At 40.2% G+C, this 17981-nt stretch overlaps 1 protein-coding gene across 7 annotated transcripts in view; it reads right to left on the bottom strand.

Annotated features, from left to right (window-relative positions):
• Pgant5 (polypeptide N-acetylgalactosaminyltransferase 5) overlaps positions 1–17981 on the bottom strand; it is a 299665-nt gene that overhangs the window by 18924 nt on the left and 262760 nt on the right. Inside the window, exon 10 of one of the 7 annotated variants that reach the window (XM_073970570.1) lies at positions 9835–10015. The exons of the other annotated variants lie outside the window; for them this stretch is intronic. Coding sequence (XP_073826671.1) covers positions 9835–10015 — 181 coding nt within the window. The remainder of the gene's footprint in view (positions 1–9834; positions 10016–17981) is intronic. 7 annotated transcript variants of the gene reach the window in all.

Below are 17981 nucleotides of genomic sequence, written 5' to 3'. Positions count from 1 at the left end.
TATTTGTAATTCGAATTATTCTATTTGTAATTTGAATTATTTTATTTGTAATTCGAATTTTTTTATTTGTAATTCGAATTATTCCACTTGTAATTCGAATTATTCCAATTGAAATTACAAATAGAATAATTCGAATTACAAATGGAATAATTCGAATTTCAAATCGAATAATTCGAATTACAACTAAAACAATTCGAATTACAAATAAAATAATACGAATTACAAATAGAATCATTCGAATTACAAATAGAATAATTCGAATTTCAAATGGAATAATTCGAATTACAAATGGAATAATTCGAATAACAAATAGAATAATTTGAATTACAACTGGAATAATTCGAATTACAATTGAAATGTTTCGAATTACAAAAGGAATTCTCGAATTACAAATAAAATTTTACGAATTACAAATGGAATTCTCGAGTTACAACTAAAATGATTCGAATTACATCTAAAAAAGGTGTAGTCTATCACCGATCTAAGTATGGAAGAAATATTACGATGTACAAAGTTTGGACTAAATCGTTTACACTGTTTAAGAGTTTCCTTGGGTTACAGCCAGCCAGCAGGACCGATGGATGGATATGGACTAAATGGACTTAATTGTCTGAAATGGATTTAGCCTTAAACCTCCAAAATAACCTACTCCAGTGAAGCCGTTCTATGGACGGCATACATATGGAAGGAAGAAATTCGATCATTTTTAATTGGAAATAACCTAGTCACCAGATAGTCCTCTGTGAGGCAAAGAACAGAATAGGGCGTTCGTACAACGTCAAAATTGAAAGAAACCACAGCATGTGGGAAAAAGCCGCAAAAGGAAGCTAGCATTTTACTGGGCGGTTTTTGCAGCGCCAAAAAAATAATGCTTTTTTCAGGCTTCGAATCACTAGCCTACTATGTGCAGGGCGGATATAGTTAACAATGTAGTGGCTCCTTCGTTTCTAGAGTTTTAAAGGGAGCATTTTACATAGAGTTCGACCCAATTGATGTTGATGTTGCCGGAATAAATGTGTCCAAAGAAGAACCACATGAACGGACACAGTCAGGAAAGATTTGAAAAAAAAAACTTAGAAATTAACAGTTCCGGGAGATAAAGCCTTATGTCAAACTTGTTAGGGACCTATAGAAACGAATCCAAATCCGCTGTTATAATCACTTAGTGGAAGTATAAACCACATTTGTTCCGAAAACTCTTAGTATTTGGGACTTGGATTCCACGATTCACAAATAAAGCAAACGACTTAGACGATCTGATGTATTATCTACTTCTACTCTAAGCCTTGAAACCAATCGTACTTCATTTGAACGCTACTGCTGGTTACCCCATTACCACTTCGACCTTTTCTTAAGAGATGTTACAAGCCGGTTATAAAGAACGCAATTGTGGAATGACAAGCCGGCATCCAACGTTGGATGTAAGGCGATTGTGTCAAATCGAAAGGCAGTAAAAAATTTAAACCACAGATCAAAAAGCCAGTAAAGTTTTTTTTTTCAAAACTTTCAGACATTGGGAAACGCTTCGCTTTTGGATTCTGACAGTGGACGAGTTTAACCATACTTCAGTCTGTAGTCTGCTGGTAGTGGAGGAATAAGAACTTCGATCTGTTCAAAAGAACTGTTTTTCCATAACAAACAAAGCTACGGTGGCGAGGCCTTATCCACAAAAGCAAAGGAAAATGGGGCCCACGAACTGATACAAACTGGTGGAGAATTAGATGAGCTATCAACGTTGGGTGCCACCGTGGTGCGATGGTATGTACACCCGACTTGCAAGCTGAAGAACGTAGCAATGGTAGCATAATACCCCTCAGTAACATTTTCTGAGTATTTCAGCCATGTAAAACTTCTATACAACTGGTGTCTTAGGACACGCCGTTCGGACTCGGCGATAAACTGTAGCTAATATGAATCGAGGTGCACTCATCCCTTGTCCCTTCCGGAATGTTTGTGGAACAGTTATTATATTATCAACGTCGGTATAGCAGAATCGAAAAGGAAGATGCCACAGAACCAATTCCGGAAGAGTGTTTTCCAAACCACTCCTGTGGCACGATTCTATAACCAGTTATTGGCATAATTACCGACAGCTTTGAGAGATATAAAAATATCCACCTCTAAATCTGCAGCCATTACGTTCATTACCTGGACGGCAGGAATGAGGCTTCCACTGAACATATTGATCTATGGTGTCCTAATTCCGACCACTAACTACCCGAAGATATTGGGTGTAAAGTTCGATAGGACATCTCTGGAGAGATTTTCATGATCTAGAGAGAGAGAGAGGTCCAAAGATACAAACGAAAACCTCTAGACCAACGAGCCTATCAGGCAGGGTTGCATAGCATTCACACTGATGCAGTCGCGTAGGCAGTACGGAGTATAGTGTTAATGCCGTACTTGGATACCACCACCCACCCATCCATCGCCGCAGAAGAACGCCAGAGCTGCCATGGCAAAACACCGACGTAGTCAGGGCCAAAATGGGCGTTTTTTAGACATTTTTCACGGTGTTGAGATGCGTTTCTGCCTACGTCCCTGTGGTAAACACTAGTGATTTGAGCCCAATTAAGATCCGAGCGTTGCAGCCGTCACAATTCGTATTGGACCCAAACTCAGCACATGTCCTGCATGTAAACTGGGACCCAACGATACGTTGTTTTACCGCCTAATCGAGCACGTTTTCTGTCGGCGTTCTAGACTGTCAATCACAAGACACAGGCTGTATGGTGCAGGCTGTCTGGTGCATACGAGATTGTATTTCTCTTCTATAGAGTCTGCTGCCCTGCTAAGTTATTGCAGGAGCCTTAAGTGGCCAATGGGGCGGGACACCTTAGAATATAAGTTCAACTAATCCCTACTTCTATCCTCTTTGCTTTATCCACTTTTTTTTCAGGATGAGCACAGGTCCAAGTGAAGTGGCTGTCAACAAGCACCGGCAGTGAGTGGGTTTCACTAGTCTTCCAATTCTTTGTGGAAGCAGCTAGTCCATGTTTCAGAATTTTTGAATCTGGATACCGAAGAACCATATACAGATAACTGAAAACGATATAAGAATGACTATATTCCCTACAAAAACAACAATATTTTAAATGGATTTATTTTATCTGACCCATCATGGGTCAGTTATCTTTGAAAAAGTAGAAAAAAAATCTATAAAATTATGATATCATCAACGCTCAAAACGTCCAGCAGACTCAGACCGACACGGGAGATTGGAAACTAGAACTATGAGGTTTTTAGAGAGAGATTTTATTTACCTTTGAAGCGATAAGTCTTTAATGTGTTTTAAAAATTCAGTGTAAAAATCTATGGGCCAACCTAAGTAAAGGTGAATGTAGTTGCCGTATGAACCAGGGGCTGTATACGCGGAAAATGTCACTATAAATGAAGCAAAATACGAAGGTTACGTTGGGTAGTTCATATTGCGAGAATAAATTAATGCTGCTGTTAGGGTTCTACTGTAAACAATCAGAAACTAGGCATCATTGTTCAGTTCATCTCCGGTGAACTTTTGTATGGGAAAAGTCATCTCCGGTGATCTTTTGTATAACAAAAGTCATCTCCGCTGAACTTTTGTATAGGAAAAGTCATCTCCGGTGAACTTTTGTATAGGAAAATCATCTCCGGTGAACTTTTGTATAGGAAAATTCATATCCGGTGAACTTTTGTTTAAGAAAGTCATCTCCGGTGAATTTTTGTGTAGTAAAAGTAATCTCCGGTGAACTTTTGTATTGGAAAAGTCATCTCCGGTGAACTTTTGTATAGGAAAAGTCATCTCCGGTGAAATTTTGTATAGGAAAAGTCATCTCCGGTGAACTTTTGTATAGGAAAAGTCATCTCCGGTGAACTTTTGTATAGGAAAAGTCATCTCCGGCGAACTTTTGTATAGGAAAAGTCATCTCCGGTGAACTTTTGTGTAGGAAAAGTAATCTCCGGTGATCTTTTGTATAGGAAAAGTCATTTCCGGTGAACTTTTGTGTAGGAAAAGTCATCTCCGGTGAACTTTTGTATAGGAAAAGTCATCTCCGGTGAACTTTTGTATAGGAAGCGTCATCTTTTCGAGCTAAACAACAGAATAGGGTATTCGTACAATTTCAAAATTGAAAGAAGCCACAGAATGTGGGAAAAAGCCGCAAAAGGAAGCTAGAATTTTACTGGCGGTTTCTGCAGCGCAAAAAAAATTAATGCTCTTTTCAGGCTTCGAATCACTAGCCTACTATGTGCTAGGCGGACATAGTTACCTATGTAGTGATTCTTCGTTCCTAGAGTTTTAATAGGAGAATTTTACAAGAGTTCGACCCAATTGAAGTTGATGTTGTCGGAATAAAGAAGAACCACATGAACGGACACATACGAGTAGTCAGGAAAGATTTGAAAAAAAATTAAGAGCTCCGGGAGATAAAGCCTTATGTCAAACTTGTTAGGGACCTATAGGAACGAATCCTAATCCGCTGCTATAATCACTTAGTGGAGGTAACAGCAACATTTTTTCCGAAAACTCTTAGTATTTTGAACATCGATCACCTTCGGATTCCACGATCATAAATAAAGCAAATGACTATAGACGATCTCATGTATTATCTACTTCTACTCTAAGCTTTGAAGCCAATCATACTTCAATTGAACGCTGCTGATAGCGGGGTAATATTACTTCTACTTTTTCGGAAGAACTGTTAGAAAAGAACGCTATTGTGGAGTGGCTAACCGGCATGCAAAGTTAAAGCAAACAACAATACGGACTACCAAAGTTGGATGTAAGGCGATTGTGTCAAAAATCAAAAAGCCCGAAAAGTTTTATTCAAAACTTTCAGACATTGGGAAACGGTTTCTTTTCGGAATCTGACAGGTGGACGATCTGATGGATAATCGATCGAGGGGTATGTTAGTACCCCTAACGAGTTCAACCATACTTCAGTCGAAGTCTGCTGGTAGTGGAGTATTACGAACTTCGATCTGTTCAAAAGACCTGTTTTCCACAATCCTGATACAGAGAAAGCTACAGTGGTGCGGCGTTAAAGTAGGCCGTTATCCACCAAAGCAAAGTACAATACAAACGGATGCAAACTGGTGGAATTGACTAGGAATATGCCACAGAACCAATTCCGAAAGATGTCATTGAATGTATACCGTCAAGCAGGGACGTACGCTGTGTGTATTCCAAAGTTTTCCAAACCACTCCCGTCGTGCGATTCTGTAACCAGTTAATGACATAATTATCGACATTTTTGAGGAATATGAAAATATACGCCTCTAAATCTACAGTCATTCTGTTCACTACCTGGACGGCAGAAGTAAGGCTTCCCCTGAACACATCGAAGATATTGGATGTTAAGTTCGATAGGATGCCTGTCACCACCTTGTGGACAGGCCTCACCACTCAGACACGTACGGAGAGATCTCCATGATCTAGAGGGTCCAAAGATATAAACGATAGCGTTCACACTGATGCAGTCGCGCAGGCAGAACGGAGTATAATAGTTGTGTTCCTTTAATTGGCTGAGGTTACCATTTTTAACCTGCAAAGCGTTCCTTAAACCCAAAAAGTTGTAAAACTGGTAGCAATTTTTAAGAGAGGGAGAACCAAGATGTTCTCTTCTACCACAGGCTACCAGACAAATTTCTTTGGGTAAAACATGGTAGAACTGATTTTTCGGCATTTGTTTGAAGATTATTTGGGAATGAAAAAAAAAAAAACAAAAACAAAAGAAAAAGAAAAAAGCGAACACTTGTAAAACAACTACTACTTCTATCCTCTTTGCTTTATACACTCTTTTCAGGATGAGCACAATGGAAGGCAGGTCGGAGTGAAGTGACTGCCAACAAGCACCGGGTTCCCCCAGCCACCACGCGAGGAATATGCAGATATCCGCCACTAAATCGACGGCCACTCTGTTCACCACATGGACGGCGCAGTATAGAACAGAGTTAAATATCAGGGTCGATGGTAGCAGAATTCCGACCACAAACTGCCCCAAAATTCTAGGGGTCACATTCGACGCCACTTTCACGTCGTCCTCGCATGCCACAGCTATCAGCGATAAACTGAAATGTAGGAACAAGGCCCTCAAGTCCCTAGCTGGCAGCACTTGGGGTGCAGATAAAGAAACCTTGTTGACCACGTATAAAGCGATAGGTCGGTCTGTGGTAAGCTATGCGGCGCCAGTTTGGGCCCCCGAATTTATGTGACACGCAGTGGGATAAGATTGAAATTTGTCAGAACGTCGCCCTGAGAACAGCAACAGGGTGCCTCCTCTAATCTACAATGGATCATCTACATGAGGAGGCAAAGATTCTTCCAGTACGGCAACATAATGAGATGCTATCGTTGCGGTACTTGCTCGGGTGTTACCGTGACACCCATCCCAATCACCATCTGCTGGCCACCGATACACCCAGACATATCAGAAAGGATATTCATGCTCCAGAGACGGGGGTCCAGCAATATAGGAGAGAACCTCTAGATCAACAGGCATATCAGAAGATCGCCATTGGCCCAAACTGACAGCAATATACTCAGCACATGTCCTGCATGTAAACTAAGAACTTACGATACGTTGTTTTACTGCCTAATCGAGCACGTTTTCTATCGGCGTTCTAGACTGGCAATCACAAGACACAAGCTGTCTGGCTGGCATATGAGTTTGCAGCTCTCTCGTATTTCTCCTCTATAGATGCTGCTGCCATGCTAAGTTATTGAAGGAGCCTTAAGTGGCCAATGGGCCGGGGCATCTTAGACTATAAGTTCAACTTATCCCTACTTCTATCCTCTTTCATTTATCCACTCTTTATAGGATGAGCACAATGGGCCACTGGTCCAATTGAAGTGGCTGCCAACAAGCACCGGCAGTGAGTGGGTTTCACTAGTCTTCCAATTGTTTCTAGAAGCAGCTAGTTCATGTTTCAGAACTTTTGAGTCTGGATACCGAAGAACCATAAACGGATAACTGAAAACGATATACGAACAATTTTCACAACAACAATTTTCAAAACTGCATTTTTTTTTTCAAATTGGATATAAATGATCTTTGAAAAAGTAGAAAAATAATCTACAAAATTATGGTATCATCAACGCTCAAAACATCCAGCAGACTCAGACCGACACTGGAGATTGGGGAACTAGGATTATGAGGTTGTGAGAGATTTTATTTACCTTGGAAGCGTCAACAACAAAACAAGCAACTTAATTTTTATACCCCCAGCCTTTAGGCTAGAAAGGGTATATACACTTTCATACGGGCAAAATATGCCTCATCGAAAAAATGTTTTTAGACCCCAAGTATGTTTGGACGAAATGTGTTTCAGACAATTTGGAGTCGATTTAGCAATGTCCGTCTGTCTGGCTGGTGCGCACGATAACTCTCGAACGGATGAGCCGATTCGGTCCAAAATTTGGCTTTCGCAATATTTTGTCCAAACTTAGTTTAAGTTCGAAGATGGGTTATATCGGTCCACTCCTTCCGGTACCTCCCCTACAAAAGTTCGAAAATGATAGGAAAATTTGTGCGCACGATAACTCTTGAAGGGAGTAACCGATTTGGTCCATACTTTGCACATTGTGAAATGTGTACCGGACTTAGATAAGGTTTCAATATGGACTCAATCGGTCCACTCCTTCAAGTAATTCCCACACAAAATTTCGGAAAAGTTCAGTTTAGGGCCTGCTCTCGAATAGCTTTGATTTTTGCTGTAGCAACTTATATTCACTGCCCCCCATACGACAGTACAAGCTTCATCAGGGGCAAGTCCATACTTCCTGAGAAAATAGCCTGAAAGTTGCAAAAAACCCCTATGACACCGTATGTAGTGGCTGGAGCGCAAGCTAAATCTTGAACGGATCTGCCAAGTCTGTCCAAAAATTGGCCTTCGTAATATTTTGTCCAAACATAGTTTATGTTCGAAGATAAACCATATCGGTTCACTCCTTCAGGTACCTCCTTCACAAAAGTTCAAAAATGTTCGGATAAATTGTGCGCACGATAACTCGTGAAGCGAGTGTTCGATGTAATCCATACTCTGCATATCCTATTATATCTACCAGATATAGATCAGATTCAAATATGCACTATATTTGTCTACTCCTTCTGGTACCTCCCACACAAAATTTCGGATAAGTTCACTTTAATACCTGCTCTCGAATCATTTTGATTTTTGCTGAAGCCATTTGCATTCGCTACCTCCATTACGACGGTGAAAGTTATTTCAGGGGCAAGTGCATATTTCTTGGGAAAACAACCCGAAAGGTGTAAAAAAACCTATGCCTCGATAACTCTCGAACTGTTCAACCGATTTGGTCCAACATTTGGTCTTCGTCATATTTTATCCAAACTTAGTTTCATGGGGCAATACCGGACCGCAACTTCCGGTACTTTTCCCCCAATAAAATGTCACTAAAGTGATAGGACGATATCACTTGAATTGGTCAACCAATTTGGTCCAAACTTTGGTTCTCCATATATTTTGTCCAAATTTAGTTTAACTTCTAAAATGGCCCATATCGGTCCACCTTAAGGGTACCTCCCCCAACAAAGTTCAACATTTGTGTCTAAGTGCAGTTAATTCTTAATCCACATTTTTGTCGGCAAGTTCAAATGTTCAACAAAAAGGGCCACAAAATTCTGAAGAGACACTATATACGATGTGCCCGTAGATGAAAGTTGCACTTCACATTGGCTGAGGGTATATATCTGTCGGCAAAGCCGACTGACGCTTTCTTACTTGTTATGTCTACCCTTGAGTATGTAAGTGTGTCATAAGACTTACTTTTTATTTAAAGACATTATAGACTGTAACATGGTGATCCTACATGTGAAAATTCTCAAAACGATAATAAAGCAAAAATAAAAAAATTTGTAGTTTGCTCTTATAAGGGACTTCCCCCTGCCAATTCCTAACATAATTTTTGCTCGTGGCACATTAGATTGGTTTGACGATAACTTCTTGTGAATTTAAAACATTCCAAGCTTATACTGATTCAAATTGATGGCATTTGATATTAGCAGGTCCCTTCACTGCACTTACTTCCCGCATATTTCGACTAAATTTTGAGCTATGTGTGTTACAGTGTTCTATAAATAAAAAAATAAATATTCCCCCTAAAAGTAGGCTTTTGCATTTATATTTTCTGACAAAGCACAGGCAAAGATGGCATCAATCAATAATTTCTTAAATAACTTCATAACAAAAATATGACATATTCGACATACGTCAATCCTTTACATATAACGGTGAACAAATGTCGTTTCGAATCAAATGTGATGCCGGGTATATATAAGGGACACAATTTTTTTGGTTACAATAAAACAATCTAATCTCCATACAAAAAATATATATCACAAACACTAATACAATAATAATAGCTTAAGGGCATGCACACGATACAGAAATAAATATTATAATTACAAAAATTATATATACACTAAACTAATTACAATAAGTTTGATAATAACTTAAAAAGTAATTAAACCAACACCTTAAATAAATACACAAACAATAAAGACAAGCTCTAAAAAATAATAAATTAAAAAAGGGATGCATGGCAGACCATTAAACAAAAATTCTTTGGGAGGAAGGGATGGAGGTGTTTTAGAAATGCTGTCTAAATATGTTTTCGAAAAAAAGGACAATGTTAACAGAAAATGCAATTATTTGTTTTGTCACTAATTTTGAATGCAATATTAAAAAAAAATGGGATATTATATTGCCATAACCAAACGGTCATAGGTTGGTGAAAATCTAATGAATGCTTTTATTTTATATTTTTTTTGATTAAATAATGATGTTGTTGTTGTTTTTTAATAGTTGTTTGCAAGCAAAGAAATGTTAATTAACCTGGATAAAAGCTGTAGTAAAACTCTTTCCAATCGTCCAGCCAAACCTCAACCAGACGAGCATTGTTATGATTAACAATTTCCGTTGTACCGCCAGGAAACGTGTACGGTGTCGATTTGCGAAATACATGGCCGACACGTGAACATGGAGCTATCTCTAAAATACCGCCACACATCCAAACCTATTTTGCGATTAGCGATTTTTAATGTTAAATGTATATGTTATAAAAGGCAGCATTGTTGAAATGTATGTATTTATTATGTATGGGATGATCAAAAGAAGAAAGAACCCCAAAAATGATGATTTGAAATTAGCATTTTCGTATATTAGGGGGGTGGTGTTAGTCGCATTGTTGTTATTATGTTTGTATGAAGTATCGATTTGGTTATACACATGAGAAGGAGTATAAGAAGAAAATAAAAGAAAAAAAAACGACAAAAAATCAAGTAAGAATATTAAATTGTTTAATAAATTTAATTTTTTAGTTTATAATTGTTTTAGCCAAATTGAAATTAATTTCAAAATGTTTATCAAGATCTTAAGGTGGCTCGAAAGATTAGAAAAGAAGAAAAACAATTATTTCAAGGATATGATGTCCTATTGCAAAAACATTATATCTGTTATTTAAATATTACTCCTAAAAGTATGCTAATCAATTTATATTTTTCATTGCGAACGACTAAAAACAAGAAATTAGTGTCAAATTGCCCAGGAAAATGAGAAAAGAGTATCTTTATCTTATCTTTGGTCCAACTTACTAAAATGTTTTGCATTCAAAAACATCGACACAATCTATATAATTTTAAAGATAAAAGCACTCTGAAAGCTAAAACTGAAGACTGAAAATGTGCATGCAATTTAAAGCAATATCTAATCTTTAAATATTGTCAATAAAAAGGTATATGTTTTATATTTGACCACGATAAATAGCCGACTTGACTTGGTACTTATTTAAAGCTTTGCTGGTCTTCTTGATTAGCAGATTACATGTTTCGAATGTACCAAATAGAAGAAGAGATATTTGGCATTAAAATAAAAGTTCCAAAATATAAAGATTGACATAGTTTACCACCTTCTGATATTTTACCATCATCACTCAGACGGCCAGACTTTCATTATCAGGTTCTCCCCTTAGAATATGTCCAACAGAAGCGGAGATATCCGCCATGGAAATAAAATTCCACAAGTTGGAAATTGGGATACTTGAGCGTCTTTTTCTATATCTCTAGTATTTGACCACTTTTGTTATCGCAATTTTGACCAATTAAAAGCTCAGAATGTCTTCTTTAACCAAAGCTTGGATATTTGTCATTACAATTCAAATAAAAAACAAGTAAAAAAGTATCAGTCGGCTTTGCCGACAGAGATATACCCTCAGCATGGGCAAATTGAAACAATTTTTTCACAAAAAACTTATGTAGTTAGGTGGTTTCAAAATTTTGGTCGTATGAACCGACAAAAATGTTGATTAGGATTAAAGTTCAAAATTTTTGCGGAAAAGGTACTTAAAGGAATGGACCGACATAGACCATGGAGTGCCATAGGGGGTTTTACACCCTTCGGGCTGTTTTCTCAAGAAGTATGGACTTGCCCCTGAAATAACTTTAACCATCGTAATTGAGGCAGCGAATGTAAATGTAAGTGGTTCAATAGCAGGTCTTAAAGTGAACTTATCCAAATTTTGTGTGGGAGGTACGGGATGGAGTGGACAAATATAGTCCATATTCGAACCTGATCTATATCTGGTAGATATTATGAGAATGTGTAAAGTATGGACCAAATCGGTCACTCCCATCAAGAGTTATCGTGCGCACAATTTTTCCGAATATTTTTGAACCTTTGTGGGGTAGGTACCTGAAGGAGTGGACCGAAATGGCTTATCTACGAACTTAAACTAAGTTTGGACACAATATTACGAAGGCCAAATTTTGGCCGGAATCGGCATTTCTGTTCTAGAATTATCTTGCGCTTCCACCCATAAACATGGTGTCATAGGGTTTGTTTTTCAACTTTCAGGCTACTTTTCAGGAAGTATGGACTTGCCCCTGAGGAAACTTGTACCTTCGTATAGGGGACAGTGAATACAAGATGTTACAACAAAAACCAAGGCGATTCGTGAGCAGGTCCTAAACTGAACTTTTCCGAAATTTTGTGTGGGAGCTACTCGAAGGAGTTTACCGATTGAGTCCATATTGGAACCTCATCTAAGTCTGGTAGAAATTTCATAATGTGCGAAGTAATGACCAAATCTGTAACTTCCTTCAAGAGTTATCGTACGCACAAATTTTCCGAACATTTTCAAACTTTTGTGGGGGAGGTACCGGAAGGAGTGGACCGATATAATCCATCTTTGAACTTAAACTAAGTTTGGACAAAATATTACGAAAGCCAAATTTTGGACCGAATCGGCAGATCCGTTCGAGGGTTATCTTGCGCTCCAACCATTACACACGGTGTCATAGGGCTTTTTGTAACTTTCAGGCTATTTCCTGCGGAAGTATGGACTTGCCCCTAATGAAACTTACAGCGTCGTATAGAGGACAGCGAATACAACTTGCGTAAACAAAAATCAAAGCGATTCGAGAGCAGGTCCTAAACTGAACTTTTCCGAAATTTTGTGTGAGAGGTACCCGAAGGAGTGGACCGATTGAGTCCATATTGAAACCTCATCTAAGTTTGGTAGAAATTACACGATGTGCAAAGTATGGACCAAATCGGTTATTCCTCACAAGAGTTATCTTGCGCACAAGTTTTGCGACAATTTTTGAACATTTGTGGGGGAGGTACCTGAAGGAGTGGACCTATATTGCCCATCTTCGAACTTAAATCGAATCTGGACAAAATAATTCGATACCCAAAATTTGAACCGAATCGATTGATCCGTTCGAGAGTTATCGTGCGCACCAGCCAGACAGACGGACAGAGAGACGGACGGACATTGCTAGATCTACTCAAAATTGTCTGAAACGGATATCGTACAAACATACTTGGGGTCTAAAACCATTATTTCGATGAGGCACATTTTTGGTCGTATCAAAGTGTAAATACCCTCTTTAGCCTAAAGGCTGAGGGTATAATTAGACGACTACCGGCTATTACTATATCATCGTTGTTTGACCACCTACGCCAACCTAATTTGCATCATTTTAAAGGTGATATTTTCTTCATCCATTGATGCCGCATGCTGGGCAGATGTTTTATGCGGTGTCATGCGACTGCTGCTCGATAGTCATGTTGATCTAGGGGTTCTCTCTTGTAACGTTGGAACAGATCTTTCCAGTCCTATCCACCGTATGGTGATTAGGATGGCTCTCACGGTAAAATCCGAGCAAGTACTGCAACGAAAGCATGCCATTGTGTTGCTGTACTGGAAGAATCTTTGTCTCCTCATGGCCCACTGTACACCTGTTGCAGTTCTCAGCGCGGCATTCTGGTTGAAAAGTGTTGAAAAGGTGCAGTGTGTCGAGCGGGCGTATGCCGCATGCTGGGCAGATGTTTTATGCGGTGTCATGCGACTGCTGCTCGATAATCATGTTGATCTAGGGGTTCTCTCTTGTAACGTTGGAACAGATCTTTCCAGTCCTATCCACCGTATGGTGATTAGGATGGCTCTCACGGTAAAATCCGATCAAGTACTGCAACGAAAGCATGCCATTGAGTTGCTGTACTGGAAGAATCTTTGTCTCCTCATGGTCCACTGAACACCTGTTGCAGTTCTCAGCGCGGCATTCTGATAGGTTTGACTATTTTTCCATCCCGTCGCACTTATATTCGGGGAACATACCACAGACCGATCAATCGCGTTACATGTGGTCCCCAAGTGCTGCTGGCTAGGGATATGAGGACCTTATTGTTACATCTCAGCTTGTCCCAGATAGCTGTGGCCTGTGCGGGCGACTTGAAGATGCTGTGGAATGTGACCCCTAGAATTATGGGGTAGTTTGTTGTCGGAATTCTGCTAACATCGGTCATAATATTCAACTCTGCTCTCACCTCTGCCGTCCATGTTGAACAGAGTAGCCGTAGATTTTGTGGCGGATATTTGCATATCCCTCTCGTTGAAAAAGATGGTAACATCAGTCAAATAGGAGTTTAGGCTTTCACAAATAACATCAGGGAAGGTACCTAATGCCAAGATCGTTCAATCATCCGCATACGTTACGATTTCAATGCCATATGGAAGGGACGGAATACAGGAGGGGCAGAGGTTAAACAGTTCCGGAGATATCACCCCATCTTGGGAAACTCCCTGTTTCACATTTCGGGGCTTGGACTTCTTGTTCCGGAATTCCACGTATGACGGGCGTCCACACATATAATTGATTATACAACGTTTCAAATTTGCCCGGAGGGTTGTCTGCCCGATATCCTCAAACAGCGTGGAGTTGATTTCAATAACTTGCGCACCTCTTCGGATCAATCAGCGTAGTGTTGCCAAACGTGATTGAGTTCCTATCTTTCTTTTTACCAGGGTTCGAACAAGGAACAAGGTCCGCAATTACGGCGTTGACGAAGAAACCCTGTTGACGTCTTATATAGCAATAGGCATGTCTGTGGTTAGCCATGCGGCGCCAGTTGTTATGCAAATGTTAGCGCTACGTAATGAAACAATAGTGAACTAGGCTTTTTTTCAACCAGGCACGACAGATGAGATCTTCATGATTTAAAGAGAGAGGTCCAGATGCAGATTAATCTGCAAGATGCGCAGCCTTTGCCGCTTCCCTACCCTTACTGAGTTTCGTGGGGTGGACTCAGTCGAAACCGAACCCATCCTGAACCGAAGTTCAGTTTTCCCTCACGTTCTCTAAGATATAACTCCCCAGGGGGGTCTACCGCCACTCTTGCAACCAAACCACCATCCTCGTTACAGGGTGCTAGACTTATTACAGTCCAGCCCGAAGTAGTGAGGTTGGGATTTTGCAATCTCAGCATTTTCAGCAGGAGCTCCTTATCCACAGTAGGAGCGGTAATCCACGCTGAAAGAATCTTCCTGGACGGAATATCGGATAGGGAGACCGCCGCAAGATCAGCTTCATCCCACAGAGCGCCAAAGCCCTCAACTGTCCGAACAAGAAAATCTCGTGACTTCTTGTTCAGACAGTTAATAACCTTGACACCCTTTCGTAAGAAGGCGCTGCCAAATTGTCGGTCTTCCTGATCTTCCGGCCCAGAAACTATGGCAGACCGAAGACCAGTTTCAAAAAGCAACCAGTGACTGTCGCTGATTCTACCATTTGGGTCAGCTCTGTCGATGATTGCCAAATAAAGGTCTTTATCATCTGCCACTGCAACCGGTCTACTGTATGGCTTCTTGCGTCCTTGACCGTGCGCCTTGGGGTTAACTCTTCCAGAGGAGGTGGATGCCTTCTCTGTACTCAGTTGCTTCCCCTTGGTTGTACGCTCAACAGCCGCCGCATACGAGGTTGATGGTTCAACCAGCTGAGAAGTCATTGTCTTCTTTGGTGAAGGCTGTGGACCCTCGGAGGAACGAACGCGCTTCACAGATTTATGCTGCGGGGCATTGTTCGTTCCTCCAGAAGACAATGTTTCCTTAGCTGGCCAAACCATCTTCCTATTGAGACCAGCATTTCCACCCGCTTCACCTTTGCCTTTCGGAGCAGAATCAGGCTTTGAGACAGAGTCCTTTACCGGACGGTCATCACTAGGGGTGCCTGTAGGTTTGGGGGTGCACTCATCAGCCTTTTCCTTTACCTGTCGGATCGGGTTAAGCTTCTGAATAGGTTTCGGCGCAGCACATTTGCCAGAGGCAGTAGGCTACTTTATCCGGGAGGAAGATCCTTTCCACCTGGAGCTCGCGATGAAATTCACGCGGATAAGTTCTCTCGAACTTCCTTATGAATTTCTGCTTACCCCTGATGAGGTGGACCTCCCTCGCCGAATGCACGTTCACATCCCTCCCTACGAACTTGCGGATATAGGATACAGCACGTTTATAGTGCTTCGTATCCGATGCTTTTCGTGCAGATGCAACTTTCGAGTCGCTGCCCGTTGTCGGGGTCTCGTTAGATTCCCAGTCGTCGGACATCGTTTCAGTTGCAGTCTGCCTTTGAAGCCTATTGTCGGCAAGTGCCGACACAGGACCAGTCGGAATCAGACTTGCATCCAGTTGGGTATCAGGGTTCGCACTCCCTTTGCTAGAGTCACAGCAAACTTCCTGTGTAGACTTGGCCGGGATCACCGTGGTGTCCAGCTCATCGTCAGTCAGGGTCAGATTGTGTAACAATTCCTCCGGGAGTGTGTCCTCACAATGCTCATCCGGTACAAGCCTATCCAGCTGGTCGAGGAGTTCCCTACTTTGCCTCTCTAAACTGTCATGAATAGTTCTGAGAGTCCCGTGAAGGTCGTCCCCGCCCGTAGACTGGCTTTCACCAGCCCTGGCTAAATCATGTTCCGTTTGAATTGCCGGGTCGTCATCTATTTTGGGGGTTGGAATTGATGCACTTGTAACAGGTACAGATGTAGGTGCCAAGGCATCCACACCTAAAACAGCCGGATCACAATCTCTTGATTTCGACGACACATGGCTTGTGGTCACACCAACGCTTGCCGGTACTAGGTTATTAACTCCCTGCACCGTAACTTTATTTCTCCTGTTCTTTCTACCCATTTTAGTTAATTTATTTAAGGGAACTACCCCGATCCAATTTTTGGTCCACGAGGGGTCCGAAGACCCCCAGGGACTCCACGATGTGCGGGGTCGGGTCCGGCTTTGTTTGCCCAAGGACGGCTCCTACTCCCCCTTCCCATCCGCCACCCGGGAAGACGCGCCTGGTAGGAAAATGGCAAACTCCCGCCTGAATAACTTCAATGACAGGCGATCCTGAATTAAAGCAGAAATGAACTTATCCGAACTGTTGTTGGTAGTGGCCGCACTACTTTAAACAAAAAAGCAACAGCTTTGGAATAAGGGGATGACTGATATTGGCCAAAAGATTCTATGTGCAAGCAGACACGAAATAAAGAGGCTTCGAAAGAATTAGGGTCAATTTGCGTTAACGGTTCATTATGAGCTGAACATCGAGCTTTATTTATAACGACATTTTGATACAGGTTTCTGACCGGATAAGGTTGAAAGGTTACCGTTGTCAAGAAGGCTTTTAAAAAGGTCTCTGGAAGCGACTTCGTTAAACAAATCGTGACATTAAAGGAAACATCGAAACATCCAGGGCCAATCTGCACCACGAGCTGCACACAAATCTTCATAACGAAATTTGGTCTGTTCCTTTACTTTTGAAAATGGTAAAACGAGCAAAAGTAGTAAAAGTTGTAAATTGTTCCCATATGAATTGTATAGTGTCTGAAGTAAAGAAACGCTGTTCGAGTAAAAAGTTGTAAAACTTGAAGATTCTTGCACGTAAAGGAACAGAGCTATTGTTATAGTTAAACGTATCGAGTTACAACAATTGCGTTGACTAAGCCATGTCATTCCACGCCCTTGTTAAAATATTTTTTTATGCAGGATATGTTTGTATTACAAAAACACTGCACTTTTCTGTAATATGGGCGCCCGCCTATTTCGAATTATGCGAACACACACATTAACAAGGATTCTGAGGGTTTTCTAATCACAGGTTAATAGAAATGCTCAACTGCTCACAGTGGAAGTTAGTACCTATTCTCAATGTACAAACACATTAAAATATAAAGCATACTTTTAGGGATCATTAAATAAAAACACAATCAAATAATTAATGGGATCAATAGAAGATCTCTAGCCACTTAAGATCTTGAATTAAACAATTTAAAAATAATTAATAAATTCGAAACAATTTCCCTCAAATATCCTATCAAATAAACTAATACCATTTACGTATATAATAAAAGCAAATAATTCATATAACAAAATTAGTCACATTCTTGACGAATTTTTGTTGTTGTTAATCAATCAGTAACCGCATTTGTAAATATTTATAACTTTTTTTATATATGAAATATTTATATAAAAAACAATAATAAATAAAAATCAGAGCAACTTAAAATAAATGTTAGAAACAATAAATAATAATATTAATAATAAATACATAACAAATACCAATTATATTTAATTAATTATTATTAGCAATGTGTGTTCGTTTTTGCGATGTCGTTGATCCCCCTTGGTTTTTTGGTGGGAGATGGAGTTAGTG

This window comes from Musca autumnalis, unplaced genomic scaffold (genome assembly GCF_047663935.1).
Source record: "Musca autumnalis isolate F117 unplaced genomic scaffold, ASM4766393v1 scaffold_2, whole genome shotgun sequence".
Classification (NCBI taxonomy): Eukaryota; Metazoa; Arthropoda; class Insecta; order Diptera; family Muscidae; genus Musca; species Musca autumnalis.
This window is presented reverse-complemented; position numbering and strand designations above follow the sequence as displayed.